Consider the following 14,117-nt stretch of genomic DNA (forward strand, 5'->3'; position numbering starts at 1 on the left):
GAATTCCCAGCTCACAATTGATCAAATTTATTCGCGAGAGCTCTGCTGTGCATATACAAAGACGTTCCTTATATAAATTCTCTTAACCTACGCACATACATACACACTAACATTTGGATTCTCTCTTTTTCTCCTGAAGTCCCACCACAGTTTACCACTCAGCTGACAGTTTCAATCTCCCCCAGATACGAGAGCTCTGTCTCACCAGAATTACAGCCGGGTCGGTTCAAACATGAGTTAATGAGACTCTTTGTTTTCGTTAGGCATACATTCCTCTCTTCCCAGGTCCACACAACATCTAATCCCTAATGGTTAAGGTTCCAGGTAGAATGATTTTATCATTTATCTTTTAACCTTCATAAAATCTTTTAACAGATTTTCTCCACTGAAGGATAACATAAAGAGGAGAAAGAGAGAGAAGACATTCCTACTGAATCTGTGTCTTCAAGCAGCTCTCCATGAGAGAGGAACCATACAAACAACTGTTGAGAAAATGTTGTCACTGTCTAAAGTATATCACAACCAGAAATGTGATTTCCTGCTGGATCTGTACTCACATGTGAAGGACTATGAGACTCAAACAGGCAGCATGGTCCTTCCAGCATTACAGCCAGTTTACCAGTCAGCTCCTGCAGTCTGGTCCATAGACCTCTCAGAGAGAAAGGCCTCCCTCCTCCTAGAAGTGCTGAAACTCCAACCAGAGAAGAAACCAGTAGAGCTGAAGGGCTGGTCAGATGAAGAGAGTGAAGTGAGGAGTTTCCTTCAGTGTCTGCCCTACATCTCACAGCTGAGGTGAGTCTGAACATGTGTGGTGGTTAGTGATTATGTGATGCTAGTGGCTATTATCTTGTAGAAACATTTGACGTTTAAAACTGCAAGTGTTGGTAAATCTTGTATTGTATTGTTAGAGAGGGGTAAAGGTAAAGATTTTGTTGGGGTGACAGACAGGTATTAACCCTGTAGAAAGGAAAAGAGTAGGATAGAGAGAGACCCACTACCAGACACACACACATCAGCAGAAGAGACTGTCTAGAGTGTAGCCTGTTAGCCAGATAGCCAGTGGAGAGAAAAGATAAGACACACCATATAAAACACCCATCACAGCACAGGGGGAACCCCACCAATAATACCTCATACAATAATGATGGCAGAGCAATTTAACAGCAACTTCATAGAAATAATTTCCAAGAAGGAACCCAGTCATCAACATGAGAGGATTCTTTCTTCTTTGCCACATGTCATTAGTACCACATATATACAGTTCAAATAACAAGACACAATAAACTGTCAAGTAACCTCCCTTTAACTAAAATGTCAACCCAAATACGTCTGGCAGGGCAATGATAGTCCAGCCACGCTGAACCTCAAAGGGAAGAGCTTTGAAAACTATAATAAAGTCTGCAGCAGTGTAAAGCACTGGAGAGGGAGGGGGAGAGAGGGAGGATAGAGAGAGAGAGAGAGGAGAGAGGGAGCGGGAGAGGAGACAGGGAGGGGGAGAGAGGGGAGAGGATAGAGAGAGCGAGAGAGAGAGAGAGAGAGAGAGAGAGAGAGAGAGAGAGAGAGGAGAGAGGGAAGAAAGAGGGAGGGAGTGAGCGAGGGAGGGAGGGAGTGAGCGAGTGAGGGAAGAGAGCGAGGGAGGGAAGAGAACAAGAGGGGGAAGAGAGTGAGAAAGGGAAGAGAGTGAGAAAGGGAAGAGAGTGAGAAAGGGAAGAGAGAAGGTGGGGGAAAGGGGGAGAGCGAGAGAGAAAAAGAGAGAGAGAGAATATATAAACGAACCAGAGTTGTGCAGCATCACCACTATCAAACTGCCCCCCAGAGAGTCTCCTTTCTGACTGCTGTTGCAAAGTGGCAGCACAAGGTGAAGGCTCCTTATAAAACTACACGTTGGTGAATCTGGGAACATTTATCAGCCCATTTCCTGACATAACTAATGTTGCATTACTAAATGTCACAGATAAATCATGTGAATGTTTCTAAAATCAAATCAAAATTATACCAAATCACATTATGTAAATCTATAACTACTTCATATATCTTTATCTATGACTGGTTTCATGTGTTCATCCATGTCTGAATCAGCTGTTACTGTCCTTGTTGCAGTTTCCATCCATGGTGGTCTGATCCCTCAAAGCAGATCAAGTTCCTGGTGGATCTCCTGTCTCAAGCAGCAGAGTGGGAGGAGCAGACAGGAGAGAAGACACTGAAGCTGGTATCATCGGTGTGGACTTACAGCACCTTTCCTTATCGCCACGGAGACGATTATGAACAGAGTGATTTCCTGTTGGATCTGTACTCACATGTGAAGGACTCTGAGACTCAAACAGGCAGGAGTTTCCTTCCAGCATTACAGCCAGTTTACCAGTCAGCTCCTGCAGTCTGGTCCATAGACCTCTCAAAGAGAAAGGCCTCCCTCCTCCTAGAAGTGCTGAAACTCCAACCAGAGAAGAAACCAGTAGAGCTGAGGGGCTGGTCAGATGAAGAGAGTGAAGTGAGGAGTTTCCTTCAGTGTCTGCCCTACATCTCACAGCTGAGGTGAGTGAGTTTTGCAGAGATGTGTCATATTGTTCCAGCTATTTATCTGGTTTATAAAACATCTGTTTATCCAAATCACTCCATCAGTCTGTTTTTGCCATTCTGACATGTAGACATTATTATGTGTCTGTGGGTGATTCCTCTGCATTACTTATCGAGAGAATCCAGGATAACTTGTATTAAATATGTTTGTCTGTCTTCTCATTCAGGTTGTTTGTTGGTTATGGTGAAGAGAAGGCCTGGACAGTTCTGTCTAAACTCAGTGTTGCTGCAGCTGAGTTTGATACAGAGACAGGAGAGAATATCTTAAAGACATTATCCTCCATGTGCAGATACACAGATGATGATGATGGTAATCCATTTAGAGAGAGTGATTTCCTGATGGATCTGTACTCACATGTGAAGGACTATGAGACTCAAACAGGCAGGAGTGTCCTTCCAGCGTTACAGCCAGTTTACCAGTCAGCTCCTGCAGTCTGGTCCATAGACCTCTCAGAGAGAAAGGCCTCCCTCCTCCTAGAAGTGCTGAAACTCCAACCAGAGAAGAAACCAGTAGAGCTGAGGGGCTGGTCAGATGAAGAGAGTGAAGTGAGGAGTTTCCTTCAGTGTCTGCCCTACATCTCACAGCTGAGGTGAGTCTGAACATGTGATGCTAGTTGTTATTGTCTTGTAGAAACATTTGACATATAAAACTTCAAGTGTTGGTAAATCTTGTAGCAGTATTGTTAGAGAGGTGTAAAGGTAAAGATTTGTTGGGATGCCAGGCAGGTATTAACCCTGCAGAAAGGAAAAGAGTAGGATAGAGAGAGACCCACTACCAGACACACACACATCAGCAGAAGAGACTGTCTAGAGTGTAGCCTGTTAGCCAGATAGCCAGTGGAGAGAAAATATAAGACACACCATATAAAACACCCATCACAGCACAGTTGGAACCCCACCAATAATACCTCATACAATAATGATGGCAGAGCAATTTAACGGCAACTTCATAGAAATAATTTCCAAGAAGGAACCCAGTCATCAACATGAGAGGATTCTTTCTTCTTTGCCACATGTCATTAGTACCACATATATACAGTTCAAATAACAAGACACAATAAACTGTCAAGTAACCTCCCTTTAACTAAAATGTCAACCCAAATACGTCTGGCAGGGCAATGATAGTCCAGCCACGCTGAACCTCAAAGGGAAGAGCTTTGAAAACTATAATAAAGTCTGCTGCAGTGTAAAGCACGAGAGAGGGAGGGGGAGAGAGGGAGGATAGAGAGAGAGAGAGAGAGGAGAGAGGGAGCGGGAGAGGAGAGAGGGAGGGGGAGAGAGGGAGGGGGAGAGAGGGGAGAGGATAGAGAGAGCGAGAGAGAGAGAGAGAGGAGAGGGAAGAAAGAGGGAGGGAGTGAGCGAGGGAGGGAAGAGAGCGAGGGAGGGAAGAGAGCGAGGGAGGGAAGAGAGCGAGGGAGGGAAGAGAGCGAGGGAGGGAAGAGATCGAGGGAGGGAAGAGAGCGAGGGAGGGAAGAGAGTGAGAAAGGGAAGAGAGTGAGAAAGGGAAGAGAGAAGGTGGGGGAAAGGGGGAGAGCGAGAGAGAAAAGAGAGAGAGAGAGAATATATAAACGAACCAGAGTTGTGCAGCATCACCACTATCAAACTGCCCCCCAGAGAGTCTCCTTTCTGACTGCTGTTGCAAAGTGGCAGCACAAGGTGAAGGCTCCTTATAAAACTACACGTTGGTGAATCTGGGAACATTTATCAGCCCATTTCCTGACATAACTAATGTTGCATTTCTAAATGTCACAGATAAATCATGTGAATGTTTCTAAAATCAAATCAAAATTACACCAAATCACATTATGTAAATCTATAACTACTTCATATATCTTTATCTATGACTGGTTTCATGTGTTCATCCATGTCTGAATCAGCTGTTACTGTCCTTGTTGCAGTTTCTATCCAGACTGGTCTGATCCCTCAAAGCAGATCAAGTTCCTGGTGGATCTCCTGTCTCAAGCAGCAGAGTGGGAGGAGCAGACAGGAGAGAAGACACTGAAGCTGGTATCATCGGTGTGGACTTACAGCACCTTTCCTTATCGCCACGGAGACGATTATGAACAGAGTGATTTCCTGCTGGATCTGTACTCACATGTGAAGGACTATGAGACTCAAACAGGCAGGAGTTTCCTTCCAGCATTACAGCCAGTTTACCAGTCAGCTCCTGCAGTCTGGTCCATAGACCTCTCAGAGAGAAAGGCCTCCCTCCTCCTAGAAGTGCTGAAACTTCAACCAGAGAAGAAACCAGTAGAGCTGAAGGGCTGGTCCGATGAAGAGAGTGAAGTGAGGAGTTTCCTTCAGTGTCTGCCCTACATCTCACAGCTGAGGTGAGTTGGATCAGTACATTGCAGAGATTGTAGTTGTCTGTCCCCTTTAGAGAGGATGCTTGTTGCTTTCTGCAGTAATTGTCTTTTTTAAGACATTGTCATATGAAACTTCAAATGTTATTGAATCTGGTAACATTTATACTCAGATTCCCTGAAATAACTAATGTTGCATTACCAAATGTTACCTAGATATTGTGAATTTTTCCATATACATTTTATACTCAGAATATCTCATCTATAAATCCAAATGTCATGCATATTATGGAACGTTCTCTTTGACAGTGAGTTGTTAGGTTCTTATTTTTCAGAGTAAATAACTCAGACACTAGAGGATCTTTGACTTCAATTCTTCCATAACTCTTCTTCCATGTTCATAGGATGCACTGACCACATCAAGCTTGTGATTGACTGTCAGCTATAATAATTTGAGGGTATTTTCATCCAAATCATACAACTGTTATGCATGGAACTTTAGATAAACTTCTCCTTAATGCAACCACTGTGTCAGATTTCAAAAAAGCTTTACCGAAAAAAGCACACCATGCTATAATCTGAGTACAGCGCTCAGAGACCAAAACAAGCCATACAGATATCTGCCATGTTGTGGAGTCAACAAAGTCAGAAATATGATTATAAATATTCACTTACCTTTGATGATCTTAAAAGTATAAAAGTCTCAGGGGATTGAATACTAATGGAAGACAAAAAAGTGCTGTAATTTCACCTGATTTGGAATTAAAAATCAAATTAAAGCAGACTGACCTTTAACCTCTAGCGTCGAGCAATCCCGGATCCGGGATTTTATTTATAGCCTCAAGCTCATTAGCATAACGCAACGTTAACTATTCATGAAAATCGCAAATGAAATGAAATAAATATATTTGCTCTCAAGCTTAGACTTTTGTTAACAACACTGTCATCTCAGATTTTCAAAATATGCTTTTGAACCATAGCAAAACAAGCATTTGTGATAGCTAGCGTAGCATTTAGCGAACTGTTTTCCAAAACGGCAAACTGTTTTCCAAATTAACTCCATAATATCGACTGAAACACGGCAAACGCTGTTTAGAATCAATCCTCAATGTGTTTTTCACATATCTCTTCATTGATATATCGTTCGTGGTAGTCTCCTTTCTCCGGTGAATCGCTAGGAAAAAGACGTGCAGTTGAAGATGACGCACCAATTTCGACGGAGGACACCGGGCGGACACCTGGCAAATGTAGTCTATGGTCAATCTTCCAATGATATGCCTACAAATATGTCACAATGCTGCAGACACCTTGGGGAAACGATAGATCGGGCAGTCTCATTCCTTGCGCATTCACAGCCATATAAGGAGACAATGAAAAACAGAGCCTCAAAAATCCTACTCATTTCTGGGTTGAAGTTTCATCTTGGTTTTGCCTGTAGCATCTGTTCTGGGGCACTCACAGACAATATCTTTGCAGTTCTGGAAACGTCAGTGTTTTCTTTCCAAAGCTATCAATTATATGCATAATCAAGCATCTTTTTGTGACAAAATATTGCGCTTAAAACGGGCACGTCTTTTTATCCAAAAATGAAATAGCGCCCCCATAGATGTAACAGGTTAACCTCATAGTCATTGTATGATTGTATAATTTCAAAGTGCTGGAGTACAGGGCCAAAATAACAAACGGTCTCCTAAATGTCTGATTTGATGTCCCCCATGTTCTGCTGTTTCAGCTGTGATGATGACAGGTTCTTCCAGACTGTGTGTGAGTCCATCCCTGTGAGGTCCAGAGAGGAGGACCAGCAGTTGGCCTCTCTTCTCCAGGCCTTGGGCTCTACCCTGTCACTAGGAGGAGTGTTACCCAGGAAAACCTGCAGGTCTGTGGGAAGAGTCCTGGGTTTCTGTGCCTCCAGAGTGGACCTCACTCTCACCCCCAGCAAGATCTCTCTCCAAGGAGCCGCACTTCTTTTGAGACATGAGTCAAAGCTCCACAAGCTCAGGCATGTTCAGGAAGACAGCTTTTGCAGGTCTATTGAATAGTTGATTCTCCTACTGAGTATTTATCTGACAAGGTTTCTCTGTTTCAAGTGACTTGTGTTTTGTCTTTTCGTTCCAGGCTGAATCTGGGTATGGCAGTGAAACTGTCCAGACTGGTTAGGAGGACAGGGAGAGGTTCTACTCCACTGACTGTCCCAGAACTCTTCCTGGTCCTAAAGAGCAGCCAGCCACCAGAGATTGTGTTATCCAGGGCTCTGAGTAGTGTGGCGTCCCTGCTGAGATTCTGGAGGGTTCAGTGTCTGGACCTGACTGACTTCTGCATCCAGCGTCACTCTCTCATCACACTGCTGTGTCACCAGGGACCTCTCTCTCTCAGGTCAGTCTGAAGCTGATGTTTTTTTAAAGTAGAAATAGTAACTTCATTCATGTGTTTTTCTTCATATTTCTGACTGCCTGTATGTTCCAACCTCCTAGACTGAATTCAGACACTCTGCAGCAGCTGACTGTAGTTGTGTATGAAGCTCAGGACAAGGACTTGGCTCAGTGGTTCCTGGAGAAGGTTGGTGGAGACCTGACCTCCTGCAGGCTGGACTGGGAGGTGCTTCTCTCTCTGCTGCAGCATTCAACCCACAACATCACTGTGGACCTCAGGAAGAACCGGCTTCTAGAGAAGAACAGCTCAGATCTTCTCCCCTTTCTGGGAAGGGTTACTCTCAAGAGGTGAGAGAACTTCTTTCTCTATTCTATTTGTATCCAGTGACATGTTGTTCTGAGTTTTCCTCTGTACTATCATTAGGGTTTTATTCAAGAGGTGGGAGACCTTCATTCAATATTTATAGTCTTTAATTATTCATGTCCTATCCAGCCAGTTGTTACTATGTGAATTATCCTTTATAAAACCTTGACATAACCACAACAATCCTTTCTCCATGTTTGTTCAGGTCCAGTTCCAGCTTTGTAAAGTCCTCCATCAGACAGATCTATGACAGTAGAGCCAGTGACTGTGTGTCCAGTTTGTTGAGGTCTTCAGACCATTGGATCAACCTGAACAGCAGAGAGCTGGACAGAGTGGACTGTACCGCTCTGTGTTTTACCCTGCAGCACAGCCACCAAGTCAAAGTCAACCTGCTGTGGACCTCCATACCACCGGGGGAGATAGAGAGCATCCTGCCTCTTCTGGACAGAGTCTCCCAACTCAGGTTTAGTTGGCACTCGTTGACCCTGCTAGAATGGATAGAACTATGGGGCTTTCCACTTCCTGACTGATTTAACCTCTAACCCTAACCTTAGTGTAATGTACTAGAGTTGTAGTGTGTTTATCAATGTTTTAATGTTGATGGTGTGTAAATAAGTCTCTCTCTCTCTGTCTCCGTCTCTGTCTCTGTCTCTGTCTCTCTGTCTCTGTCTATCTGTCTCTACCTCTCTGTCTCTCTGTCTCCCTATCTCTCGCTCTCTCTCTCTCTCTCTCTCTCTCTCTCTCTCTTTCTCTCTCTCTCTCTCTCTCTCTCTTTCTCTCTCTCTCTGTCTCTCTCTGTCTCTCTCTCTCTCTGTCTCTCTCTGTCTCTCTCTCTGTCTCTCTCTCTCTCTGTCTCTGTCTCCGTCTCTGTCTCTCTCTGTCTCGGTCTCTCTCTCTCTCTCTCTCTGTAGTGTTGACAGGAGGTTACTGCTGAGTTTCCTCCAGTGCTGTGCTGCCTCTCAGATCCAGCAGGGGGCACCATCATCACCACCAACAGCAGTATGGCTGCTCAGGTCTCTGCACTACAGACTGGACTTCTCCTGCTCCTCCTCTGTGGACCTGTCAGCTCAGGACCAGGGGGAGGCTCTGTGTCTGACCACTGACCACTGCAGGGCCATCCACTCTGTTCTGAAGCAGAACCAACACAGCACCCAGCTGGTCCAGAACCAGGTCCAGCTCATCCTAAGAGACTGTGAGGTGGAGGACAGAGCACTGAGAGAGCTGCTTCCCATCCTGCATATTGTCAAGCTGAGGTTAGACACACAAAGGCAAACATTTGACCAACTAGTTTATCAGTAGGAGTTAAACCTACTCTGTGTCATAATGTTGACTCTGCTTCTTGTCCTCTCAGCCCCAGCAAAGCTCTGCTACTTCAGCTGCTGGACCTTGTGTGTGAGGGGATTCAAGAGGGGCTGCTGAGGCACGCAGAGTCCCTGTGCAGAGCCCTGGATGGGGAGCTGGACCTCAGTGAGACCAGGCTGGACCAGAAGGCCTGTGGATCTCTGGCCCTGGTTCTGGAACACTCAGAGGGTCTGTCAGAACTGGACCTCAGCCACTGTCAACTCACAGACCACCAGCTACAGCCCCTGATCACACACCTGCATAAAGTACAAGTCCTGGAGTGAGTGGCTTTCACTGTGTGTGTGTGTGTGTGTGTGTGTGTGTGTGTGTGTGTGTGTGTGTGTGTGTGTGTGTGTGTGTGTGTGTGTGTGTGTGTGTGTGTGTGTGTGTGTGTGTGTGTGTGTGTGTCACTGTGTGTCACTGTGTGTCACTGTGTGTCACTGTGTGTCACTGTGTGTCACTGTGTGTCACTGTGTGTGTGACAAATGTCTGACCACTCTTTCTCTCTCTCTTGCTCTCTCTCTCCCTCTCTGTCTCTCTCTCTCCCTCTCTGTCTCTCTCTCTCTCCCCCTCTCTCTCTCTCTCTCGCCCACTCTTTCACTCTTTCTCTCTCTCTGTTGTAGCCTGAGCCACAATGACATCACTGATGCTCTGACTGACAGAATACTCCAACTGGTCTCTACCAACACTTCAATACACACCGTACGGTAAGGTTGTGTGTGATGGTGAGCAGAGCATGTGTGTGTGTGTGTGAGATCATATGGGTGAGTCTGTTTCTGGGGGCAACTGTTGGAGGATGGATATGTGTTGTCTATTGTAATAATGATTCATAATAATCATGTTCTATAGACTCTTCAACAACAGAATCCAGGACAGAAGACCCTTCCTGACAGACAAGAGGTTTGACATCTGGTGAAACAACATCAGGTCTTAGTTCAGGAAGAGAAGGCTGAATCCAGGACAGAAGACCCTTCCTGACAGACAAGAGGTTTGACATCTGGTGAAGATAATGTTCTATAATAACACTTTGATGTGGAACATAAACTGATGGAACATTTTAATACAAAAGACACACAACAAACTGGTTGTTCCAGCTGTAACAGTCCGATCATGTAATAACTACAGTCAACAGACTCATTAAAGAGATTATCTGCTACTTGTTGTGTACTTTTTAGCCAGTAGTGCTGATAGTAACACTCACAAGTCAAAAGTGGTCCCTGAATATGTTGTACTACATCACATATGTTCACCACGTCATCTCTCTCTGCTGTGGCCCGCCCTGCAACCTCATTGGATAACCCTGGCTTCTTGCTAGCTGTCACTCAAATACGAGTGGCTGAAGCTCATGATATAGAACTCTAATTTTGTACGTTTGTAGGTGGCTACAATGCGGAGCCCGGAAAATATTGTATTCAGCATTTCACTGTAAGTCCTACGCCTGTATTCATGTGACTAATAAAGTGTGATTTGATTATCAGTTGATGATGTCTTTCTATCCTTTTGTTTCCATAACAACCAGGTGTTGGAAATGAGCTCAGACGAGAAACACTATAGCACATCTGACAATTGTTAAATGTGTTGGTACTCGTCTATTTCAAAATAAAATTAAACAAAAACGTTTTAAGTCTTTTCTGATATCAAAACAGAAAAACCTCCCAAATGTTTACATTTTTTGACAATTTAAATCATTTATTAATATTTTGTTTTTGTGTTTTTAATAAATGTCCCATGAGGCACATGATTGGTGTTTGTCACAGTGTTTTCTCTAAAGGTTGAAATCATTACTAGTAAATACTAAATAATCACTTTCAAGTTATTGCTGGTATGAACGCGATCCCACCCGACGTGTGTTTCTTTTCATGACGATGTAAAAGTTGTTTGTTGAAGACATCTCCCTCTGACAGGCAGATCTCGGGAAAGCCGGACCCGCCCATTTACCAGGAAGCACCATATTAGGTCAATGACGTCAACGGAATCTCCCTTTGGAACGTTCCAATTATTGGAAACTTAGAAGTTCTAACTTGTTGTCTTTACCGATAAATGCCAGGTAAATAACATATTCAAATAAATCAAACTTTATTAGTCACATGTGTCGAATACAACAAGTGTAGACTTTAACGTGAAGTGCTGATTTACAAGCCCTTAACCAACAGTGCAGTTCAAGAAGAAGAAAGTATTTACCAAGTAGGCTAACATAAAAAGTAATAATAAAAAGTAAAACAATAACAAAAACAAGGCTATATACAGGGGGCACTGGTACCGGGTCAGTGTGCAGGGGTAGTTGAGGTAATATATAGCCCACACCAGGGTTTCTCTAGACAATGTAGCCTATATAAGGCCCACACCAGGGTTTCTCTAGAGAATATAGCCTTTATAGAGCCCACACCAGGGTTTCTCTAGAGAAAATAGTCTTTATACAGCCCACACCAGGGTTTCTCTAGAGAATATAGCCTTTATACAGCCCACACCAGGGTTTCTCTAGAGAATGTAGCCTATATACAGCCCACACCATGGTGTCTCTAGAGAATATAGCCTATATACACCCCACACCAGGGTTTCTCTAGAGAATATAGCCTTTATAGAGCCCACACCAGGGTTTCTCTAGACAATGTAGCCTATATACAGCCCACACCATGGTGTCTCTAGAGAATATAGCCTATATACACCCCACACCAGGGTTTCTCTAGAGAATATAGCCTTTATAGAGCCCACACCATGGTGTCTCTAGAGAATATAGCCTTTATACAGCCCACACCAGGGTGTCTCTAGAGAATGTAGCCTATATACAGCCCACACCAGGGTGTCTCTAGAGAATGTAGCCTATATACAGCCCACACCAGGGTGTCTCTAGAGAATGTAGCCTATATACAGCCCACACCAGGGTTCCCCAACTCATCCCTGCCCCAGAATTGCATTGGGAGCATTCTGAAAATGTACAGCCGAACCGGTGGATTTGAAACGGAAATGGGGTATCAGCCTAATCATTGACACCAACAGAACCAGCTATTTGGTGAAATTACACAAATATTACTGTCTTAGAATTTATACAGCAACATGCCAACATTGTTTAGCATTATATTGTCCAATTGGGGAATTTTTTCACTATATTTATAGGGTTGCATCAGTTACATTGGGGGACTTTTATTTTGAAGGCGAACTGCCAATTCCACTATTGCTGCTCACGCCACACTGGTCCACTGATCCACATCGGAATGAAACCTGCGAGTCTCCGCTGTCCGCTCAGGCGGGAGGGAGAGAGGACGAACAACTATGAACGGTAGATCTACAGTCTGCAGTAGTTACAACTGTTGAATGGTAACTGATTTTTAGAAGAAAAAAAACCCATGAGCGCAGTTACCGACACATGTCATAACAGAGCTGCCAACTCTCACCCATTGGCGGTGATTCACGCATTTGACACTCTGATCATGGCACACCTCTTATATCTCACGCATTCTCACGCAAAATACTTTCTTAGTCTCCAACTGAATAACCATGTCCTAGCCTGATAGTGTTGGGCAGGCTAACTGCAATAGAGGAGGGACTGTAATATCGCTAAAACTGATCATTCAGACTTTATAAACTAGAACGTGTTATAATAGCGCATGAAGTGTCCTTCTAAGAAAAGACTGGATGTTAAACTGCGGAAGGTTCTAAGTTACATCATCAGACTCAGACCACTGACTGCTCTCTGCTGTAGTTCATTCAGCAAGCAGCCTGGAAACTTCAGAGACAAGTTCCACAACATAGTTCACACGTCATTAAGACCACTGACTGCTCTCTGCTGTAGTTCATTCAGCAAGCAGCCTGGAAACTTCAGAGACAAGTTCCACAACATAGTTTACACGTCATTAAGATTCTAACTCCTATAGCTTTTAATAGACCGACCACGCGACAGGCTTCATTCATAATGCATGAATGAAATGATAGTCATCGCCCGGGACTAAACTAACTGGGGAATGTTTGCTGAACAGGACCCAACGTTTTGGAACATTCAGATGTTATGAACAAACATCCCTCTCTGACATTTAAAATAGTGATTCAGGTTGGCTCTATATCTTGTAATTCTATCTTTAACATTCGGCAACGTTTGGGACTGAACGTTGCCCTGAGGTGTATTCATTAGGAACCAAACGAACAGAAACCGCCCGAAATACTAAGGGACTAACCTGAACTTGTCCAGTGAGAAACACTCGTTTTTGTTGCAACATGTTGTGCTACGATCTGCATGATTGAATATACCCCTGGAAAGTATGAGACAGCGTTCCTGCTGGTGACAACAAACCACTTTCATGAGCCAAACGCTGTCGAATGATGCCGATAGAAATGACAAGAATAGAGCGGACGTGATTCCTTATTCTAAATGTCAGAGATATGTTTGTCCTACATCGTGTATTTCTATCTGAACGTTCAAAAATGTTGCGTCTTGCTGAACCGCCCCCAACAATGTTTTTTTTAACACGGAAATATAAGTGAAAGTAAAATAGGTATAGCTACACACAAGGCCACTGCAGCAGAGACAGATTTCAGAGACACGAGGTAAGGGTTTTCAAACAATTTATCATAACAACCTGTTAAATTAAGGTTCTACTTGCTACATTTGAGTTGGTCTAGACTAAACTTCATAAAAAGGTCGAGAAATTGAGTCAGACGAATTGTCAAAGGAGCTGCAGTCCATAAATCTGTCCAGTACATTTAGTTGTCTATGTAGGACGAGTTCGATTTGTTTCCTCATATCCTAAATAATATAATATCAGGTTGCATTGTCATCCACTGATCCATGTTAGGATGAATCCTGCTATTCTCCACTCAGGCGGAAAGAGAAAGACGGTTAAACGATAAATTGGGTAACGATCTGCAATATAACTGTGGCCATTTCATTGAGCGATTCTTGAAGAATATAACTTATAAATACCTCATCAGTGCGCAGTATAGCCCTATATAGGATGCAGCGCATTGGCGTCCGACAATAGGTGGCTGCAATGCGGAGCCCGGAAAATAACAGGTGAATATTCTTTAGGGGGGTAGCCTACTTGTTTCCGGAAACCCTGTTACTGAAGGCATATGTATCTCTAATCCGTTGTCCGCCGGACCGGATTGTGTGTGGATATCTTGATAGAAACCGTCTGAACTTTTCTCCAAACCGCCACCTGGCTGTATTAAGAT

General features: G+C 43.9%; 2 protein-coding genes across 7 annotated transcripts in view; both read left to right on the forward strand.

Annotated features, from left to right (window-relative positions):
• LOC135535770 (uncharacterized) overlaps nt 1–10,431 on the forward strand; it is a 33,982-nt gene extending 23,551 nt beyond the window's left edge. For 2 of the 4 annotated variants that reach the window (XM_064962192.1, XM_064962191.1), the window contains exons 8-19: nt 376–792; nt 2,101–2,532; nt 2,742–3,164; nt 4,473–4,904; nt 6,610–6,903; nt 6,993–7,250; nt 7,349–7,594; nt 7,816–8,073; nt 8,522–8,863; nt 8,962–9,231; nt 9,575–9,658; nt 9,801–10,431. In XM_064962192.1, coding sequence (XP_064818264.1) covers nt 376–792; nt 2,101–2,532; nt 2,742–3,164; nt 4,473–4,904; nt 6,610–6,903; nt 6,993–7,250; nt 7,349–7,594; nt 7,816–8,073; nt 8,522–8,863; nt 8,962–9,231; nt 9,575–9,658; nt 9,801–9,867 — 3,523 coding nt within the window. In that variant the 3' untranslated portion in view covers nt 9,868–10,431. The remainder of the gene's footprint in view (nt 1–375; nt 793–2,100; nt 2,533–2,741; nt 3,165–4,472; nt 4,905–6,609; nt 6,904–6,992; nt 7,251–7,348; nt 7,595–7,815; nt 8,074–8,521; nt 8,864–8,961; nt 9,232–9,574; nt 9,659–9,800) is intronic. The other 2 variants (XM_064962193.1, XM_064962194.1) reach the window with 2 other exon arrangements.
• Nucleotides 10,432–13,268: 2,837 nt separating this feature from the next.
• Nucleotides 13,269–14,117, forward strand: part of LOC135535771 (uncharacterized) — a 55,549-nt gene continuing 54,700 nt past the window's right edge. For 2 of the 3 annotated variants that reach the window (XM_064962195.1, XM_064962199.1), the window contains exon 1: nt 13,269–13,490. The gene's annotated coding sequence lies outside the window, so the exon portion shown is untranslated. The remainder of the gene's footprint in view (nt 13,491–14,117) is intronic. The other variant, XM_064962200.1, reaches the window with a different exon arrangement.

The sequence above is a fragment of the Oncorhynchus masou genome, unplaced genomic scaffold, assembly GCF_036934945.1.
Source record: "Oncorhynchus masou masou isolate Uvic2021 unplaced genomic scaffold, UVic_Omas_1.1 unplaced_scaffold_514, whole genome shotgun sequence".
Classification (NCBI taxonomy): domain Eukaryota; kingdom Metazoa; phylum Chordata; class Actinopteri; order Salmoniformes; family Salmonidae; genus Oncorhynchus; species Oncorhynchus masou.